Genomic DNA, 14,874 nt, shown 5'->3' on the forward strand with positions numbered 1-14,874 from the left:
ATGTAGTAATGCAGGGTGGTGGTGGGGGAGACAGACAGTAGAGTGATGTAGTAATGCAGGGGTGGTGGTAGGGGAGAGACAGTGAGTGATGTAGTAATGCAGGGTGGTGATAGGGGAGAGACAGTGAGATGATGTAGTAATGCAGGGTGGTGGTAAAGGGAGACAGACAGTAGAGATATGTAGTAATGCAGGGTGGTGGTAGGGGGGACAGTAGAGTGATGTTGTAATGCAGGGTGGTGGTAGGGGAGACAGTGTAGTAGTGCGGGTGGTGGTAGGAGAACAGTAGAGTGATGTTGTAATGCAGGGTGGTGGTAGGAGGAACATAGAGTGATGTAGTAATGCAGGGTGGTGGTGGGGGAGACAGTAGAGTGATGTAGTAATGCACAGTGGTGGTAGGGGGAGACAGTAGAGTGATGTAGTAATGCAGGGTGGTGGTAGAGGGGGAGACAGTAGAGTGATGTAGTAATGCAGGGTGGTGGTAGAGGGGAGACGTGTAGTAATGCAGGGATGGTGGTAAGGGAGACAGACAGTAGAGTGATGTAGTAATGCAGAGTGGTGGTAGGGGTTACAGAGTGATGTAGAAATGCAGGGTAGTGGTAGGGAGACAGTAGAGTGATATAGGAATGCAGGGTGGTGGTAGGGGAAGACAGGCAGTAGAGATGATGTATTAATGCAGGGTGGTGGTAGGGGGAGACAGTAGAGTGATGTAGAAATGCAGGGTGGTGGTAGGGGAGACAGAGTGATGTAGAAATGCAGGTTGGTGGTAGGGGGAGACAGTAGAGTGATGTAGAAATGCAGGGTGGTGGTCGGGGAGACAGACAGTAGAGTGATGTAGTAATGCAGGGTGGTGGTAGGGGGAGACAGACAGTAGAGTGATGTAGTAATGCAGGGTGGTGGTAGGGGGGAGACAGTAGAGTGATGTAGTAATGCACAGTGGTGGTAGGGGGGAGACAGTAGAGTGATGTAGTAATGCAGGGTGGTGGTAGGGGGAGACAGTAGAGTGATGTAGTAATGCAGGGTGGTGGTAGAGGGGAGACAGTGTAGTAATGCAGGGATGGTGGTAGGGGGGAGACAGACAGTAGAGTGATGTAGTAATGCAGAGTGGTGGTAGGGGGTTACAGAGTGATGTAGAAATGCAGGGTAGTGGTAGGGGGAGACAGTAGAGTGATGTAGTAATGCAGGGTGGTGGTAGGGGGAAGACAGGCAGTAGAATGATGTATTAATGCAGGGTGGTGGTAGGGGAGACAGTAGAGTGATGTAGAAATGCAGGGTGGTGGTAGGGGGAGACAGAGTGATGTAGAAATGCAGGGTGGTGGTAGGGGGAGACAGTAGAGTGATGTAGAAATGCAGGGTGGTGGTCGGGGGAGACAGACAGTAGAGTGATGTAGTAATGCAGGGTGGTGGTAGGGGGGAGACAGACAGTAGAGTGATGTAGTAATGCAGGGTGGTGGTAGGGGGGAGACGGTAGAGTGATGTAGTAATGCAGGGTGGTGGTAGGGGGGAGACAGTAGAGTGATGTAGTAATGCAGGGTGGTGATAGGGGAGAGACAGAGTGATGTAGTAATGCAGGGTGGTGGTAGGGGGAGACAGACAGTAGAGTGATTTAGTAATGCAGGGTGGTGGTAGAGGGGGAGACAGTAGAGTGATGTAGTAATGCAGGGTGGTGGTAGGGGGAGACAGTAGAGTGATGTAGTAATGCAGGGTGGTGGTAGGGGGAGACAGTAGAGTGATGTAGAAATGCAGGGTGGTGGTAGGAGGAGACAGTAGAGTGATGTAGTAATGCAGGGTGGTGGTAGGGGGGAGACAGACAGTAGAGTGATGTAGTAATGCAGGGTGGTGGTAGGGGGGAGACAGACAGTAGAGTGATGTAGTAATGCAGGGTGGTGGTAGGGGGGAGACAGACAGTAGAGTGATGTAGTAATGCAGGGTGGTGGTAGGGGGAGACAGTAGAGTGATGTAGTAATGCAGGGTGGTGGTAGGGGGGAGACAGACAGTAGAGTGATGTAGTAATGCAGGGTGGTGGTAGGGGAGAGACAGTAGAGTGATGTAGTAATGCAGGGTGGTGATAGGGGAGAGACAGTAGAGTGATGTAGTAATGCAGGGTGGTGGTAAGGGGGAGACAGACAGTAGAGATATGTAGTAATGCAGGGTGGTGGTAGGGGGAGACAGTAGAGTGATGTAGTAATGCAGGGTGGTGGTAGGGGGGAGACAGTGTAGTAATGCAGGGTGGTGGTAGGAGGAGACAGTAGAGTGATGTTGTAATGCAGGGTGGTGGTAGGAGGAGACAGTAGAGTGATGTAGTAATGCAGGGTGGTGGTAGGGGGGAGACAGTAGAGTGATGTAGTAATGCAGGGTGGTGGTAGAGGGGGAGACAGTGTAGTAATGCAGGGATGGTGGTAGGGGGAGACAGACAGTAGAGTGATGTAGTAATGCAGAGTGGTGGTAGGGGGAGACAGTAGAGTGATATAGGAATGCAGGGTGGTGGTAGGGGGGAAGACAGGCAGTAGAATGATGTATTAATGCAGGGTGGTGGTAGGGGAGACAGTAGAGTGATGTAGAAATGCAGGGTGGTGGTAGGGGGAGACAGTAGAGTGATGTAGAAATGCAGGGTGGTGGTCGGGGGGAGACAGACAGTAGAGTGATGTAGTAATGCAGGGTGGTGGTAGGGGGGAGACAGACAGTAGAGTGATGTAGTAATGCAGGGTGGTGGTAGGGGGAGACAGACAGTAGAGTGAAGTGATGTTGAAATGCAGGGTGGTGGTAGGAGGAGACAGTAGAGTGATGTAGTAATGCAGGGTGGTGGTAGGGGGGAGACAGACAGTAGAGTGATGTAGTAATGCAGGGTGGTGGTAGGGGAGACAGACAGTAGAGTGATGTAGTAATGCAGGGTGGTGGTAGGGGGAGACAGACAGTAGAGTGATGTAGTAATGCAGGGTGGTGGTGGGGGAGACAGTAGAGTGATGTAGTAATGCAGGGTGGTGATAGGGGGGAGAGACAGTAGAGTGATGTAGTAATGCAGGGTGGTGGTAAGGGGGAGAGACAGTAGAGTTATGTAGTAATGCAGGGTGGTGGTAGGGGGGAGACAGTAGAGTGATGTTGTAATGCAGGGTGGTGGTAGGGGGGACAGTGTAGTAATGCAGGGTGGTGGTAGGAGGAGACAGTAGAGATATGTAGTAATGCAGAGTGGTGGTAGGGGGTTACAGAGTGATGTAGAAATGCAGGGTAGTGGTAGGGGGGAGACAGTAGAGTGATATAGGAATGCAGGGTGGTGGTAGGGGGGAAGACAGACAGTAGAATGATGTATTAATGCAGGGTGGTGGTAGGGGAGACAGTAGAGTGATGTAGAAATGCAGGGTGGTGGTAGGGGGAGACAGAGTGATGTAGAAATGCAGGGTGGTGGTAGGGGGGAGACAGTAGAGTGATGTAGAAATGCAGGGGTGGTGGTCGGGGGAGACAGACAGTAGAGTGATGTAGTAATGCAGGGTGGTGGTAGGGGGACAGACAGTAGAGTGATGTAGTAATGCAGGGTGGTGGTAGGGGGGGAGACAGACAGTAGAGTGAGTGATGTTGTAATGCAGGGTGGTGGTAGGGGGAGACAGACAGTAGAGTGATGTAGTAATGCAGGGTGGTGGTAGGGGGGAGACGGTAGAGTGATGTAGTAATGCAGGGTGGTGGTAGGGGGAGACAGTAGAGTGATGTAGAAATGCAGGGTGGTGGTAGGGGGAGACAGTAGAGTGATGTAGAAATGCAGGGTGGTGGTAGGAGGAGACAGTAGAGTGATGTAGTAATGCAGGGTGGTGGTAGGAGGAGACAGACAGTAGAGTGATGTAGTAATGCAGGGTGGTGGTAGGGGGAGACAGACAGTAGAGTGATGTAGTAATGCAGGGTGGTGGTAGGGGGAGACAGACAGTAGAGTGATGTAGTAATGCAGGGTAGTGGTAGGGGGAGACAGACAGTAGAGTGATGTAGTAATGCAGGGTGGTGGTAGGGGGGAGACAGACAGTAGAGTGATGTAGTAATGCAGGGTGGTGGTAGGGGGGAGACAGACAGTAGAGTGATGTAGTAATGCAGGGTGGTGGTAGGGGAGAGACAGTAGAGTGATGTAGTAATGCAGGGTGGTGATAGGGGAGAGACAGTAGAGTGATGTAGTAATGCAGGGTGGTGGTAAGGGGGAGACAGACAGTAGAGATATGTAGTAATGCAGGGTGGTGGTAGGGGGAGACAGTAGAGTGATGTAGAAATGCAGGGTGGTGGTAGGGGGGAGACAGACAGTAGAGTGATGTAGTAATGCAGGGTGGTGGTAGGGGGAGACAGTACAGTGATGTAGAAATGCAGGGTGGGGGTAGGGGGGAGACATACAGTAGAGTGATGTAGTAATGCAGGGTGGTGGTAGGGGGAGACAGTAGAGTGATGTAGTAATGCAGGGTGGTGGAGGGGGAGACAGTAGAGTGATGTAGTAATGCAGGGTGGTGATAGGGGAGAGTCAGTAGAGTGATGTAGTAATGCAGGGTGGTGGTAGGGGGGAGACAGTAGAGTGATGTAGTAATGCAGGGTGGTGGTAGGGGGAGACAGACAGTAGAGTGATGTAGTAATGCAGGGTGGTGGTAGGGGGAGACAGTAGAGTGATGTAGTAATGCACAGTTGTGGTAGGGGGAGACAGTAGAGTGATGTAGTAATGCAGGGTGGTGGTAGAGGGGAGACAGTAGAGTGATGTAGTAATGCAGGGTGGTGGTAGAGGGGAGACAGTGATAGTAATGCAGGGTGGTGGTAGGGGGAGACAGACAGTAGAGTGATGTAGAAATGCAGGGTAGTGGTAGGGGAGACAGTAGAGTGATGTAGGAATGCAGGGTGGTGGTAGGGGGAAGACAGGCAGTAGAATGATGTATTAATGCAGGGTGGTGGTAGGGGAGACAGTAGAGTGATGTAGAAATGCAGGGTGGTGGTAGGGGGAGACAGAGTGATGTAGAAATGCAGGGTGGTGGTAGGGGGAGACAGTAGAGTGATGTAGAAATGCAGGGTGGTGGTCGGGGGGAGACAGACAGTAGAGTGATGTAGTAATGTAGGGGGAGACAGACAGTAGAGTGATGTAGTAATGAAGGGTGGTGGTAGGGGAGACAGTAGAGTGATGTAGAAATGCAGGGTGGTGGTAGGGGGGAGACGGTAGAGTGATGAAGTAATGCAGGGTGGTGGTAAAGGGGCAGACGGTAGAGTGATGTAGTAATGCAGGATGGTGGTAGGGGAGACGGTAGAGTGATGTAGTAATGCAGGGTGGTGGTAGGGGAGACAGTAGAGTGATGTTGAAATGCAGGGTGGTGGTAGGGGGGGACAGACAGTAGAGTGATGTAGAAATGCAGGGTGGTGGTAGGGGAGACAGACAGTAGAGTGATGTAGTAATGCAGGGTGGTGGTAGGGGGAGACAGTACAGTGATGTAGAAATGCAGGGTGGGGGTAGGGGGGAGACATACAGTAGAGTGATGTAGTAATGCAGGGTGGTGGTAGGGGGAGACAGTAGAGTGATGTAGTAATGCAGGGTGGTGGTAGGGGGAGACAGTAGAGTGATGTAGTAATGCAGGGTGGTGATAGGGGAGAGTCAGTAGAGTGATGTAATAATGCAGGGTGGTGGTAGGGGGGAGACAGTAGAGTGATGTAGTAATGCAGGGTGGTGGTAGGGGGGAGACAGACAGTAGAGTGATGTAGTAATGCAGGGTGGTGGTAGGGGGAGACAGTAGAGTGATGTAGTAATGCACAGTGGTGGTAGGGGGGAGACAGTAGAGTGATGTAGTAATGCAGGGTGGTGGTAGAGGGGGAGACAGTAGAGTGATGTAGTAATGCAGGGTGGTGGTAGAGGGGGAGACAGTGTAGTAATGCAGGGTGGTGGTAGGGGGAGACAGACAGTAGAGTGATGTAGAAATGCAGGGTAGTGGTAGGGGGAGACAGTAGAGTGATGTAGGAATGCAGGGTGGTGGTAGGGGGAAGACAGGCAGTAGAATGATGTATTAATGCAGGGTGGTGGTAGGGGAGACAGTAGAGTGATGTAGAAATGCAGGGTGGTGGTAGGGGGAGACAGAGTGATGTAGAAATGCAGGGTGGTGGTAGGGGGAGACAGTAGAGTGATGTAGAAATGCAGGGTGGTGGTCGGGGGGAGACAGACAGTAGAGTGATGTAGTAATGTAGGGGGGAGACAGACAGTAGAGTGATGTAGTAATGAAGGGTGGTGGTAGGGGGAGACAGTAGAGTGATGTAGAAATGCAGGGTGGTGGTAGGGGGAGACAGTAGAGTGATGTAGAAATGCAGGGTGGTGGTCGGGGGGAGACAGACAGTAGAGTGATGTAGTAATGCAGGGTGGTGGTAGGGGGGAGACAGACAGTAGAGTGAAGTGATGTAGTAATGCAGGGTGGTGGTAGGGGGGAGACAGACAGTAGAGTGATGTAGTAATGCAGGGTGGTGGTAGGGGGGAGACAGACAGTAGAGTGATGTAGTAATGCAGGGTGGTGGTAGGGGGGAGACAGTAGAGTGATGTAGTAATGCAGGGTGGTGGTAGGGGGAGACAGACAGTAGAGTGATTTAGTAATGCAGGGTGGTGGTAGAGGGGGAGACAGTAGAGTGATGTAGTAATGCAGGGTGGTGGTAGGGGGGAGACAGTAGAGTGATGTAGTAATGCAGGGTGGTGGTAGGGGGAGACAGTAGAGTGATGTAGAAATGCAGGGTGGTGGTAGGAGGAGACAGTAGAGTGATGTAGTAATGCAGGGTGGTGGTAGGGGGGAGACAGACAGTAGAGTGATGTAGTAATGCAGGGTGGTGGTAGGGGGGAGACAGACAGTAGAGTGATGTAGTAATGCAGGGTAGTGGTAGGGGGGAGACAGACAGTAGAGTGATGTAGTAATGCAGGGTGGTGGTAGGGGGAGACAGACAGTAGAGTGATGTAGTAATGCAGGGTGGTGGTAGGGGGGAGACAGACAGTAGAGTGATGTAGTAATGCAGGGTGGTGGTAGGGGAGAGACAGTAGAGTGATGTAGTAATGCAGGGTGGTGGTAGGGGAGAGACAGTAGAGTGATGTAGTAATGCAGGGTGGTGGTAAGGGGGAGACAGACAGTAGAGATATGTAGTAATGCAGGGTGGTGATAGGGGAGAGACAGTAGAGTGATGTAGTAATGCAGGGTTTTGGTAGGGGGGAGACAGTAGAGTGATGTAGTAATGCAGGGTGGTGGTAGGGGGGACACAGACAGTAGAGTGATGTAGTAATGCAGGGTGGTGGTAGGGGGACACAGACAGTAGAGTGATGTAGTAATGCAGGGTGGTGGTAGAGGGGGAGACAGTAGAGTGATGTAGTAATGCAGGGTGGTGGTAGAGGGGGACACAGACAGTAGAGTGATGTAGTAATGCAGGGTGGTGGTAGGGGGGACACAGACAGTAGAGTGATGTAGTAATGCAGGGTGGTGGTAGAGGGGGAGACAGTAGAGTGATGTAGTAATGCAGGGTGGTGGTAGAGGGGGAGACAGTGTAGTAATGCAGGGTGGTGGTAGAGGGGAGACAGTGTAGTAATGCAGGGTGGTGGTAGGGGGAGACAGACAGTAGAGTGATGTAGTAATGCAGAGTGGTGGTAGGGGGTTACAGAGTGATGTAGAAATGCAGGGTAGTGGTAGGGGGAGACAGTAGAGTGATGTTGAAATGCAGGGTGGTGGTAGGGGGAGACAGTAGAGTGATGTAGAAATGCAGGGAGTTGGTAGGGGGAGACAGACAGTAGAGTGATGTAGTAATGCAGGGTGGTGGTAGGGGGGAGACAGTACAGTGATGTAGAAATGCAGGGTGGTGGTAGGGGGAGACAGTAGAGTGATGTAGTAATGCAGGGTGGTGGTAGGGGGAGACAGTAGAGTGATGTTGAAATGCAGGGTGGTGGTAGGGGGAGACAGTAGAGTGATGTAGAAATGCAGGGTGGTGGTAGGGGGGAGACAGACAGTAGAGTGATGTAGTAATGCAGGGTGGTGGTAGGGGGAGACAGTACAGTGATGTAGAAATGCAGGGTGGGGGTAGGGGGAGACAGACAGTAGAGTGATGTAGTAATGCAGGGTGGTGGTAGGGGGAGACAGTAGAGTGATGTAGTAATGCAGGGTGGTGATAGGGGAGAGTCAGTAGAGTGATGTAGTAATGCAGGGTGGTGGTAGGGGGGAGACAGTAGAGTGATGTAGTAATGCAGGGTGGTGATAGGGGGGAGACAGTAGAGTGATGTAGAAATGCAGGGTGGTGGTAGGGGGAGACATACAGTAGAGTGATGTAGTAATGCAGGGTGGTAGGGGGAGACAGTAGAGTGATGTAGTAATGCAGGGTGGTGATAGGGGAGAGTCAGTAGAGTGATGTAGTAATGCAGGGTGGTGGTAGAGGGGGAGACAGTAGAGTGATGTAGTAATGCAGGGTGGTGGTAGAGGGGGAGACAGTGTAGTAATGCAGGGTGGTGGTAGGGGGAGACAGACAGTAGAGTGATGTAGAAATGCAGGGTAGTGGTAGGGGGAGACAGTAGAGTGATGTAGAAATGCAGGGTGGTGGTAGGGGAGACAGTAGAGTGATGTAGAAATGCAGGGTGGTGGTAGGGGGGAGACAGACAGTAGAGTGATGTAGTAATGCAGGGTGGTGGTAGGGGGAGACAGACAGTAGAGTGATTTAGTAATGCAGGGTGGTGGTAGGGGGAGACAGACAGTAGAGTGATGTAGTAATGCAGGGTGGTGGTAGGGGGAGACAGACAGTAGAGTGATGTAGTAATGCAGGATGGTGGTAGGGGGGAGACAGTAGAGTGATGTAGTAATGCAGGGTGGTGGTAGGGGGAGACAGACAGTCGAGTGATGTAGTAATGCAGGGGGGTGGTAGGGGGGAGACAGACAGTAGAGTGATGTAGTAATGCAGGGTGGTGGTAGGGGGGACAGACAGAGTGACGTAGTAATGCAGGGTGGTGGTAGGGGGGACAGACAGAGTGATGTAGTAATGCAGGGTGGTGGTAGAGGGGGAGACAGTAGAGTGATGTGGTGGTAGGGGGGAGACAGACAGTAGAATGATGTAGTAATGCAGGGTGGTGGTAGGGGGAGACAGTAGAGTGATGTAGGTGGTGGTAAGGGGGAGACAGTAGTGTGATGTAGTAATGCAGGGTGGTGATAGGGGGAGACAGTAGAGTGATGTAGTAATGCAGGGTGGTGGTAGGTGGGAGACAGTAGAGTGATGTTGTAATGCAGGGTGGTGGTAGGGGGGAGACGTAGTATTGCAGGGTGGTGGTAGGGGGAGACAGACAGTAGAGTGATGTAGTAATGCAGGGTGGTGGTAGGGGGGAGACAGACAGTAGAGTGATGTAGTAATGCAGGGTGGTGGTAGGGGAGACAGTATAGTGATTTAGTAATGCAGGGTGGTGGTAGGGGGAGACAGTAGAGTGATGTAGTAATGCAGGGTGGTGGTAGGGGGGGAGACAGACAGTAGAGTGATGTAGTAATGCAGGGTGGTGGTAGGGGGGCAGACAGTAGAGTGATGTAGTAATGCAGGGTGGTGATAGGGGGAGACAGACAGTAGAGTGATGTAGTAATGCAGGGTGGTGATAGGGGGAGACAGACAGTAGAGTGATGTAGTAATGCAGGGTGGTGGTAGAGGGGGAGACGCTAGAGTGATGTAGTAATGCAGGGTGGTGGTAGAGGGGGAGACTGTAGAGTGATGTAGTAATGCAGGGTGGTGGTAAGGGGGAGACAGTAGAGTGATGTAGTAATGCAGGGTGGTTGGTAGGGGGAGACAGTATAGTGATGTAGTAATGCAGGGTGGTTGTAGGGGGAGACAGACAGTAGAGTGATGTAGTAATGCAGGGTGGTGGTAGGGGGAGACAGACAGTAGAGTGATGTAGTAATGCAGGGTGGTGGTAGGGGGGAGACAGTACAGTGATGTAGAAATGCAGGGTGGGGGTAGGGGGGAGACATACAGTAGAGTGATGTAGTAATGCAGGGTGGTGGTAGGGGAGACAGTAGAGTGATGTAGTAATGCAGGGTGGTGGTAGGAGGAGACAGTAGAGTGATGTAGTAATGCAGGGTGGTGGTAGGAGGAGACAGTAGAGTGATGTAGTAATGCAGGGTGGTGGTAGGAGGAGACAGTAGAGTGATGTAGTAATGCAGGGTGGTGGTAGGAGGAGACAGTAGAGTGATGTAGTAATGCAGGGTGGTGGTAGGAGGAGACAGTAGAGTGATGTAGTAATGCAGGGTGGTGGTAGGAGGAGACAGTAGAGTGATGTAGTAATGCAGGGTGGTGGTAATGGGGTGGACTGTGTGTGTAACATGGTCAACCTGATTTCCACAGTTTTGTCCTCAGGTGCATGTTGGACTCTACTTTTTCACTTAGTCTGTGTGTGAGTTTTTCTGTCTCTCTCTCTCTGTGTGTGTGTGTGTGTGTGTGTGTGTGTGTGTGCGTGTGTGTGTGTGTGTGTGTGTGTGTGTGTGTGTGTGTGTCTCTCTTTGGAAGACACTCTTCCCTCACACACACCTTGTGTAGTGTGTGCCTGTGCTGGGCTTTCTGTTCTGCTGGTTGTGTGTGTATCTAACGTCCTCTCTTCTCTCCTCCTCCGCTGCCATGCTTCAGCCTAGTGACCTGCGCAAGCACCGCAGGAAGGTAATCTAGAGACCACGCTAGTTACTGCTCTCTCTCTCTGGCCTCTACCCTGCCTGCCTGCCTGCCTGCCGGTCTGTCTGCACCTTCCCAACCATAACCTGTAGTTTAGACTCTACACCCCCCTAAAATGTGACTTCCCAACCCCACACTCCCTGACTTACTCAAACCTTCACTCTTTCCTTCGGTGTGTGTGTCCCCCCCCCTCCACACGTGTCTCACCTCTACACTTCCCAAACCCTGAGTGTCTTGAACATCCTGAAATGAACATGTCACAAAGCGAGGGGAGACTTCTTTTCTTCTTTCTAAGTTGAAGAACTAGTCTGTCTTCTCCTCTGTCCTCCACATCGATTCCATACAGAGAAGCAAGAGACGCTTTATAAAAGCTCTCCTCCTCTACCCCCTTTTCCCGTTAGAAGACAGTAACTGACTGAGTGTCCCCGTGTTGTTCTAGTCTGCCCAGGACGACAAGACCACAATCCAGTGTGAGACGTCCCCTCCCACCACACCGCGCTCCATGCGCCTGCACAAGGGGACCAGCCACACTGCCAGCCATGAGGACATCAGAGACATCCGCAGGTAGGAAGCCCCTTTCTGCCTGACCAATATATCACTCTGTTTTCTACAATAGCCATGTTTCTCTCTCTCTCTCTCCTTCTGTCGTTCTCTTATCTGTCCGTTCATCCATCCCTTCATCCCTCTGTTTCTGATCTTTCAATGTATTTATCTATCCACATCTCTCTCCCTCGCTTTCTCTCTTTCTCGATCTCTCTCTGTATATCTCTTTATGCATTCATGCCCATCTTGCTCCACTTCTCTCTCGCTCCCCCTTCTCTCTCTCGCTCCCCCTTCTCTCTCTCGCCCACCTTTTCTCTCTCTCGCCCACCTTTTCTCTCTCTCGCCCACCTTTTCTCTCTCTCGCCCACCTTTTCTCTCTCGCTCCCCCTTCTCTCTCTCTCGCCCACCTTTTCTCTCTCTCGCCCACCTTTTCTCTCTCTCGCTCCCCCTTCTCTCTCTCGCTCCCCCTTCTCTCTCTCTCGCCCACCTTTTCTCTCTCGCTCCCCCTTCTCTCTCTCTCGCCCACCTTTTCTCTCTCTCGCTCCCCCTTCTCTCTCTCGCTCCCCCTTTTCTCTCTCTCGCCCACCTTTTCTCTCTCTCGCCCACCTTCTCTCTCTCGCTCCCCCTTCTCTCTCTCGCTCCCCCTTTTTCTCTCTCTCGCCCACCTTTTCTCTCCCTCCCTCTCTCCCCCCATCTCGCTCTACCTCTCTCCCCCCCATCTCGCTCTTCCTCTCACCCCACCTCTCTCTGTCTCAGTATGACCACCCTACAGGACGGCCAGGGTAGTAACCCCAGCAGCAGTAACAGCAGTCAGGACTCTCTGAACAAGGCAGCCAAGAAGAAGAGCATCAAGTCCTCCATCGGGCGCCTCTTTGGCAAGAAGGAGAAGGGTCGGCCAGGCCCCCCAGGGAGCAAGGAGTCCCCTGGCAGCCAAGGTCAGTCCCCTGGCAGCCAAGGTCAGTCCCCCCCTCCCTAAAACATGCCTGCTGGGTCATGTTCATTAGGCAGCAAACAGAAGAAAACAAGCTGAAACAGGAAGGGACTACCTGCACTGACGTTAATCTCTGACCCTCCATCTCTCCTCACAGCTGGTACCCCTGAGGCAGAGACCTCTCCCCAGGATGCACTGGGGCTGGGAAAACTAGGCGGCCCCGCTGAGAAGAACAGGAAACTGCAGAAGAAGTAGGTGTTTCCACATCCTGTCACCGCTTCTGTCAGTGACGCAACGTAGATAGTACTGGAGTGGTAGCTAGACTGGTTCCTTCTAGTTAACAGTAGCTAGACTGGTTCCATCTAGTTAACAGTAGATACTACTGGAGTGGTAGCTAGACTGGTTCCTTCTAGTTAACAGTGGTAGCTAGACTGGTTCCTTCTAGTTAACAGTAGATAGTACTGGTTCCTTCTAGTTAACAGTAGATTTACATTTACATTTAAGTCATTTAGCAGACGCTCTATAGTACTGGAGTGGTAGCTAGACTGGTTCCTTCTAGTTAACAGTGGTAGTTAGACTGGTTCCTTCTAGTTAACAGTAGATACTACTGGAGTAGTAGCTAGACTGGTTCCATCTAGTTAACAGTACATACTACTGGAGTGGTAGCTAGACTGGTTCCATCTAGTTAACTAGATGGAACCAGTCTATCTACTGTTAACAGTAAATACTACTGGAGTGGTAGCTAGACTGGTTCCTTCTAGTTAACAGTAGATACTACTGGAGTGGTAGCTAGACTGGTTCCTTCTAGTTAACAGTAGATACTACTGGAGTGGTAGCTAGACTGGTTCCTTCTAGTTAACAGTAGATAGACTGGAGTGGTAGCTAGACTGGTTCCTTCTAGTTAACAGTCGATACTACTGGAGTGGTAGCTAGACTGGTTCCTTCTAGTTAACAGTAGATAGACTGGTTCCTTCTAGTTAACAGTAGATACTACTGGAGTGGTAGCTAGACTGGTTCCTTCTAGTTAACAGTAGATAGACTGGTTCCTTCTAGTTAACAGTAGATAGTACTGGAGTGGTAGCTAGACTGGTTCCTTCTAGTTAACAGTAGATAGACTGGTTCCTTCTAGTTAACAGTAGATAGTACTGGAGTGGTAGCTAGACTGGTTCCTTCTACTTAACAGTAGATACTACTGGTGGTAGCTAGACTGGTTCCTTCTAGTTAACAGTAGATAGACTGGTTCCTTCTAGTTAACAGTAGATACTACTGGTGGTAGCTAGACTGGTTCCTTCTAGTTAACAGTAGATAGACTGGTTCCTTCTAGTTAACAGTAGATAGACTGGTTCCTTCTAGTTAACAGTAGATAGACTGGTTCCTTCTAGTTAACAGTAGATAGACTGGTTCCTTCTAGTTAACAGTAGATAGACTGGTTCCTTCTAGTTAACAGTAGATAGACTGGTTCCTTCTAGTTAACAGTAGATACTACTGGTGGTAGCTAGACTGGTTCCTTCTAGTTAACAGTAGATAGAGTGGTTCCTTCTAGTTAACAGTAGATAGTACTGGTGGTAGCTAGACTGGTGTTTTCTGCTTCCATCCCAGCATCTACTCGGTCAACCATAGATCTTGCTGTACTAGAGAGGTCAATCTAGCTCAGATAGGTCTGGTTGATGGCTCCAGCCATGCTGCTGTTTATGCTTGTGTGTTCTATATGGCCGTTGTAGATCAGACCCCAGCACTGTAACAGCCCTGTGTTGCTCTATGCTCACCCTGCCGTGTAGCGTGCTGCCACCTGCTCTCTCACACACAGCCCCCTCTCCATGCTGTCCCTCCCTGGGTCCTGGCCTCATGTCCCCTCTCCATGCTGTCCCTCCCTGGGTCCTGGCCTCATGTCCCCTCTCCATGCTGTCCCTCCCTGGGTCCTGGCCTCATGTCCCCTCTCCATGCTGTCCCTCCCTGGGTCCTGGCCTCATGTCCCCTCTCCATGCTGTCCCTCCCTGGGTCCTGGCCTCATGTCCCGCTCTCCATGCTGTCCCTCCCTGGGTCCTGGCCTCATGTCCCCTCTCCATGCTGTCCCTCCCTGGGTCCTGGCCTCATGTCCCCTCTCCATGCTGTCCCTCCCTGGGTCCTGGCCTCATGTCCGCTCTCCATGCTGTCCCTCCCTGGGTCCTGGCCTCATGTCCCCTCTCCATGCTGTCCCTCCCTGGGTCCTGGCCTCATGTCCCCTCTCCATGCTGTCCCTCCCTGGGTCCTGGCCTCATGTCCCCTCTCCATGCTGTCCCTCCCTTGGATCCTGGCCTCATGTCCCCTCTCCATGCTGTCCCTCCCTGGGTCCTGGCCTCATGCCCCATGCTGTCCCTCCCTGGCCTCATGCCCCATGCTGTCCCTCCCTGGCCTCATGCCCCATGCTGTCCCTCCCTGGCCTCATGCCCCATGCTGTCCCTCTCTGGCCTCATGCCCCATGCTGTCCCTCCCTGGCGTCATGCCCCATGCTGTCCCTCCCTGGCCCCATGCTGTCCCTCCCTGGCCTCATGCTCCATGCTGTCCCTCCCAGGGTCCTGGTCTCATACCCCCGCCCGTCCCGTCCACACAAACTCGATCTCCCAATTCACTGCATCTCCTCAGCCACACTGCCAGGGTGGGATTTTCTAAGGGCCAGTTTCCCGCACTCCTATTAATGAATGCTTGTTAGTCCAGGGGTGGACTCTTATCTGTGTCTGGGAAACCAGCCCTATGCGTTTGTACAGCTCCATGCTTCTAGTTCAGGT

At 51.9% G+C, this 14,874-nt stretch overlaps 1 protein-coding gene across 29 annotated transcripts in view; it reads left to right on the top strand.

Annotated features, from left to right (window-relative positions):
* Window positions 1–14,874, top strand: part of LOC106587739 (liprin-alpha-1) — a 136,014-nt gene that overhangs the window by 108,887 nt on the left and 12,253 nt on the right. For 24 of the 29 annotated variants that reach the window (XR_006762196.1, XM_045708535.1, XM_045708534.1 and 21 more), the window contains 4 exons: window positions 10,594–10,623; window positions 11,075–11,199; window positions 11,935–12,134; window positions 12,267–12,360. Coding sequence is in view for 28 of the 29 variants with exons in the window: in XM_045708535.1 (XP_045564491.1) it covers window positions 10,594–10,623; window positions 11,075–11,199; window positions 11,935–12,134; window positions 12,267–12,360 (449 nt within the window). In the remaining variant the exon portion in view is untranslated. The remainder of the gene's footprint in view (window positions 1–10,593; window positions 10,624–11,074; window positions 11,200–11,934; window positions 12,135–12,266; window positions 12,361–14,874) is intronic. The other 5 variants (XM_045708544.1, XM_045708549.1, XM_045708551.1 and 2 more) reach the window with 2 other exon arrangements.

Source organism: Salmo salar, chromosome ssa26 (genome assembly GCF_905237065.1).
Source record: "Salmo salar chromosome ssa26, Ssal_v3.1, whole genome shotgun sequence".
NCBI classification, from domain to species: domain Eukaryota; kingdom Metazoa; phylum Chordata; class Actinopteri; order Salmoniformes; family Salmonidae; genus Salmo; species Salmo salar.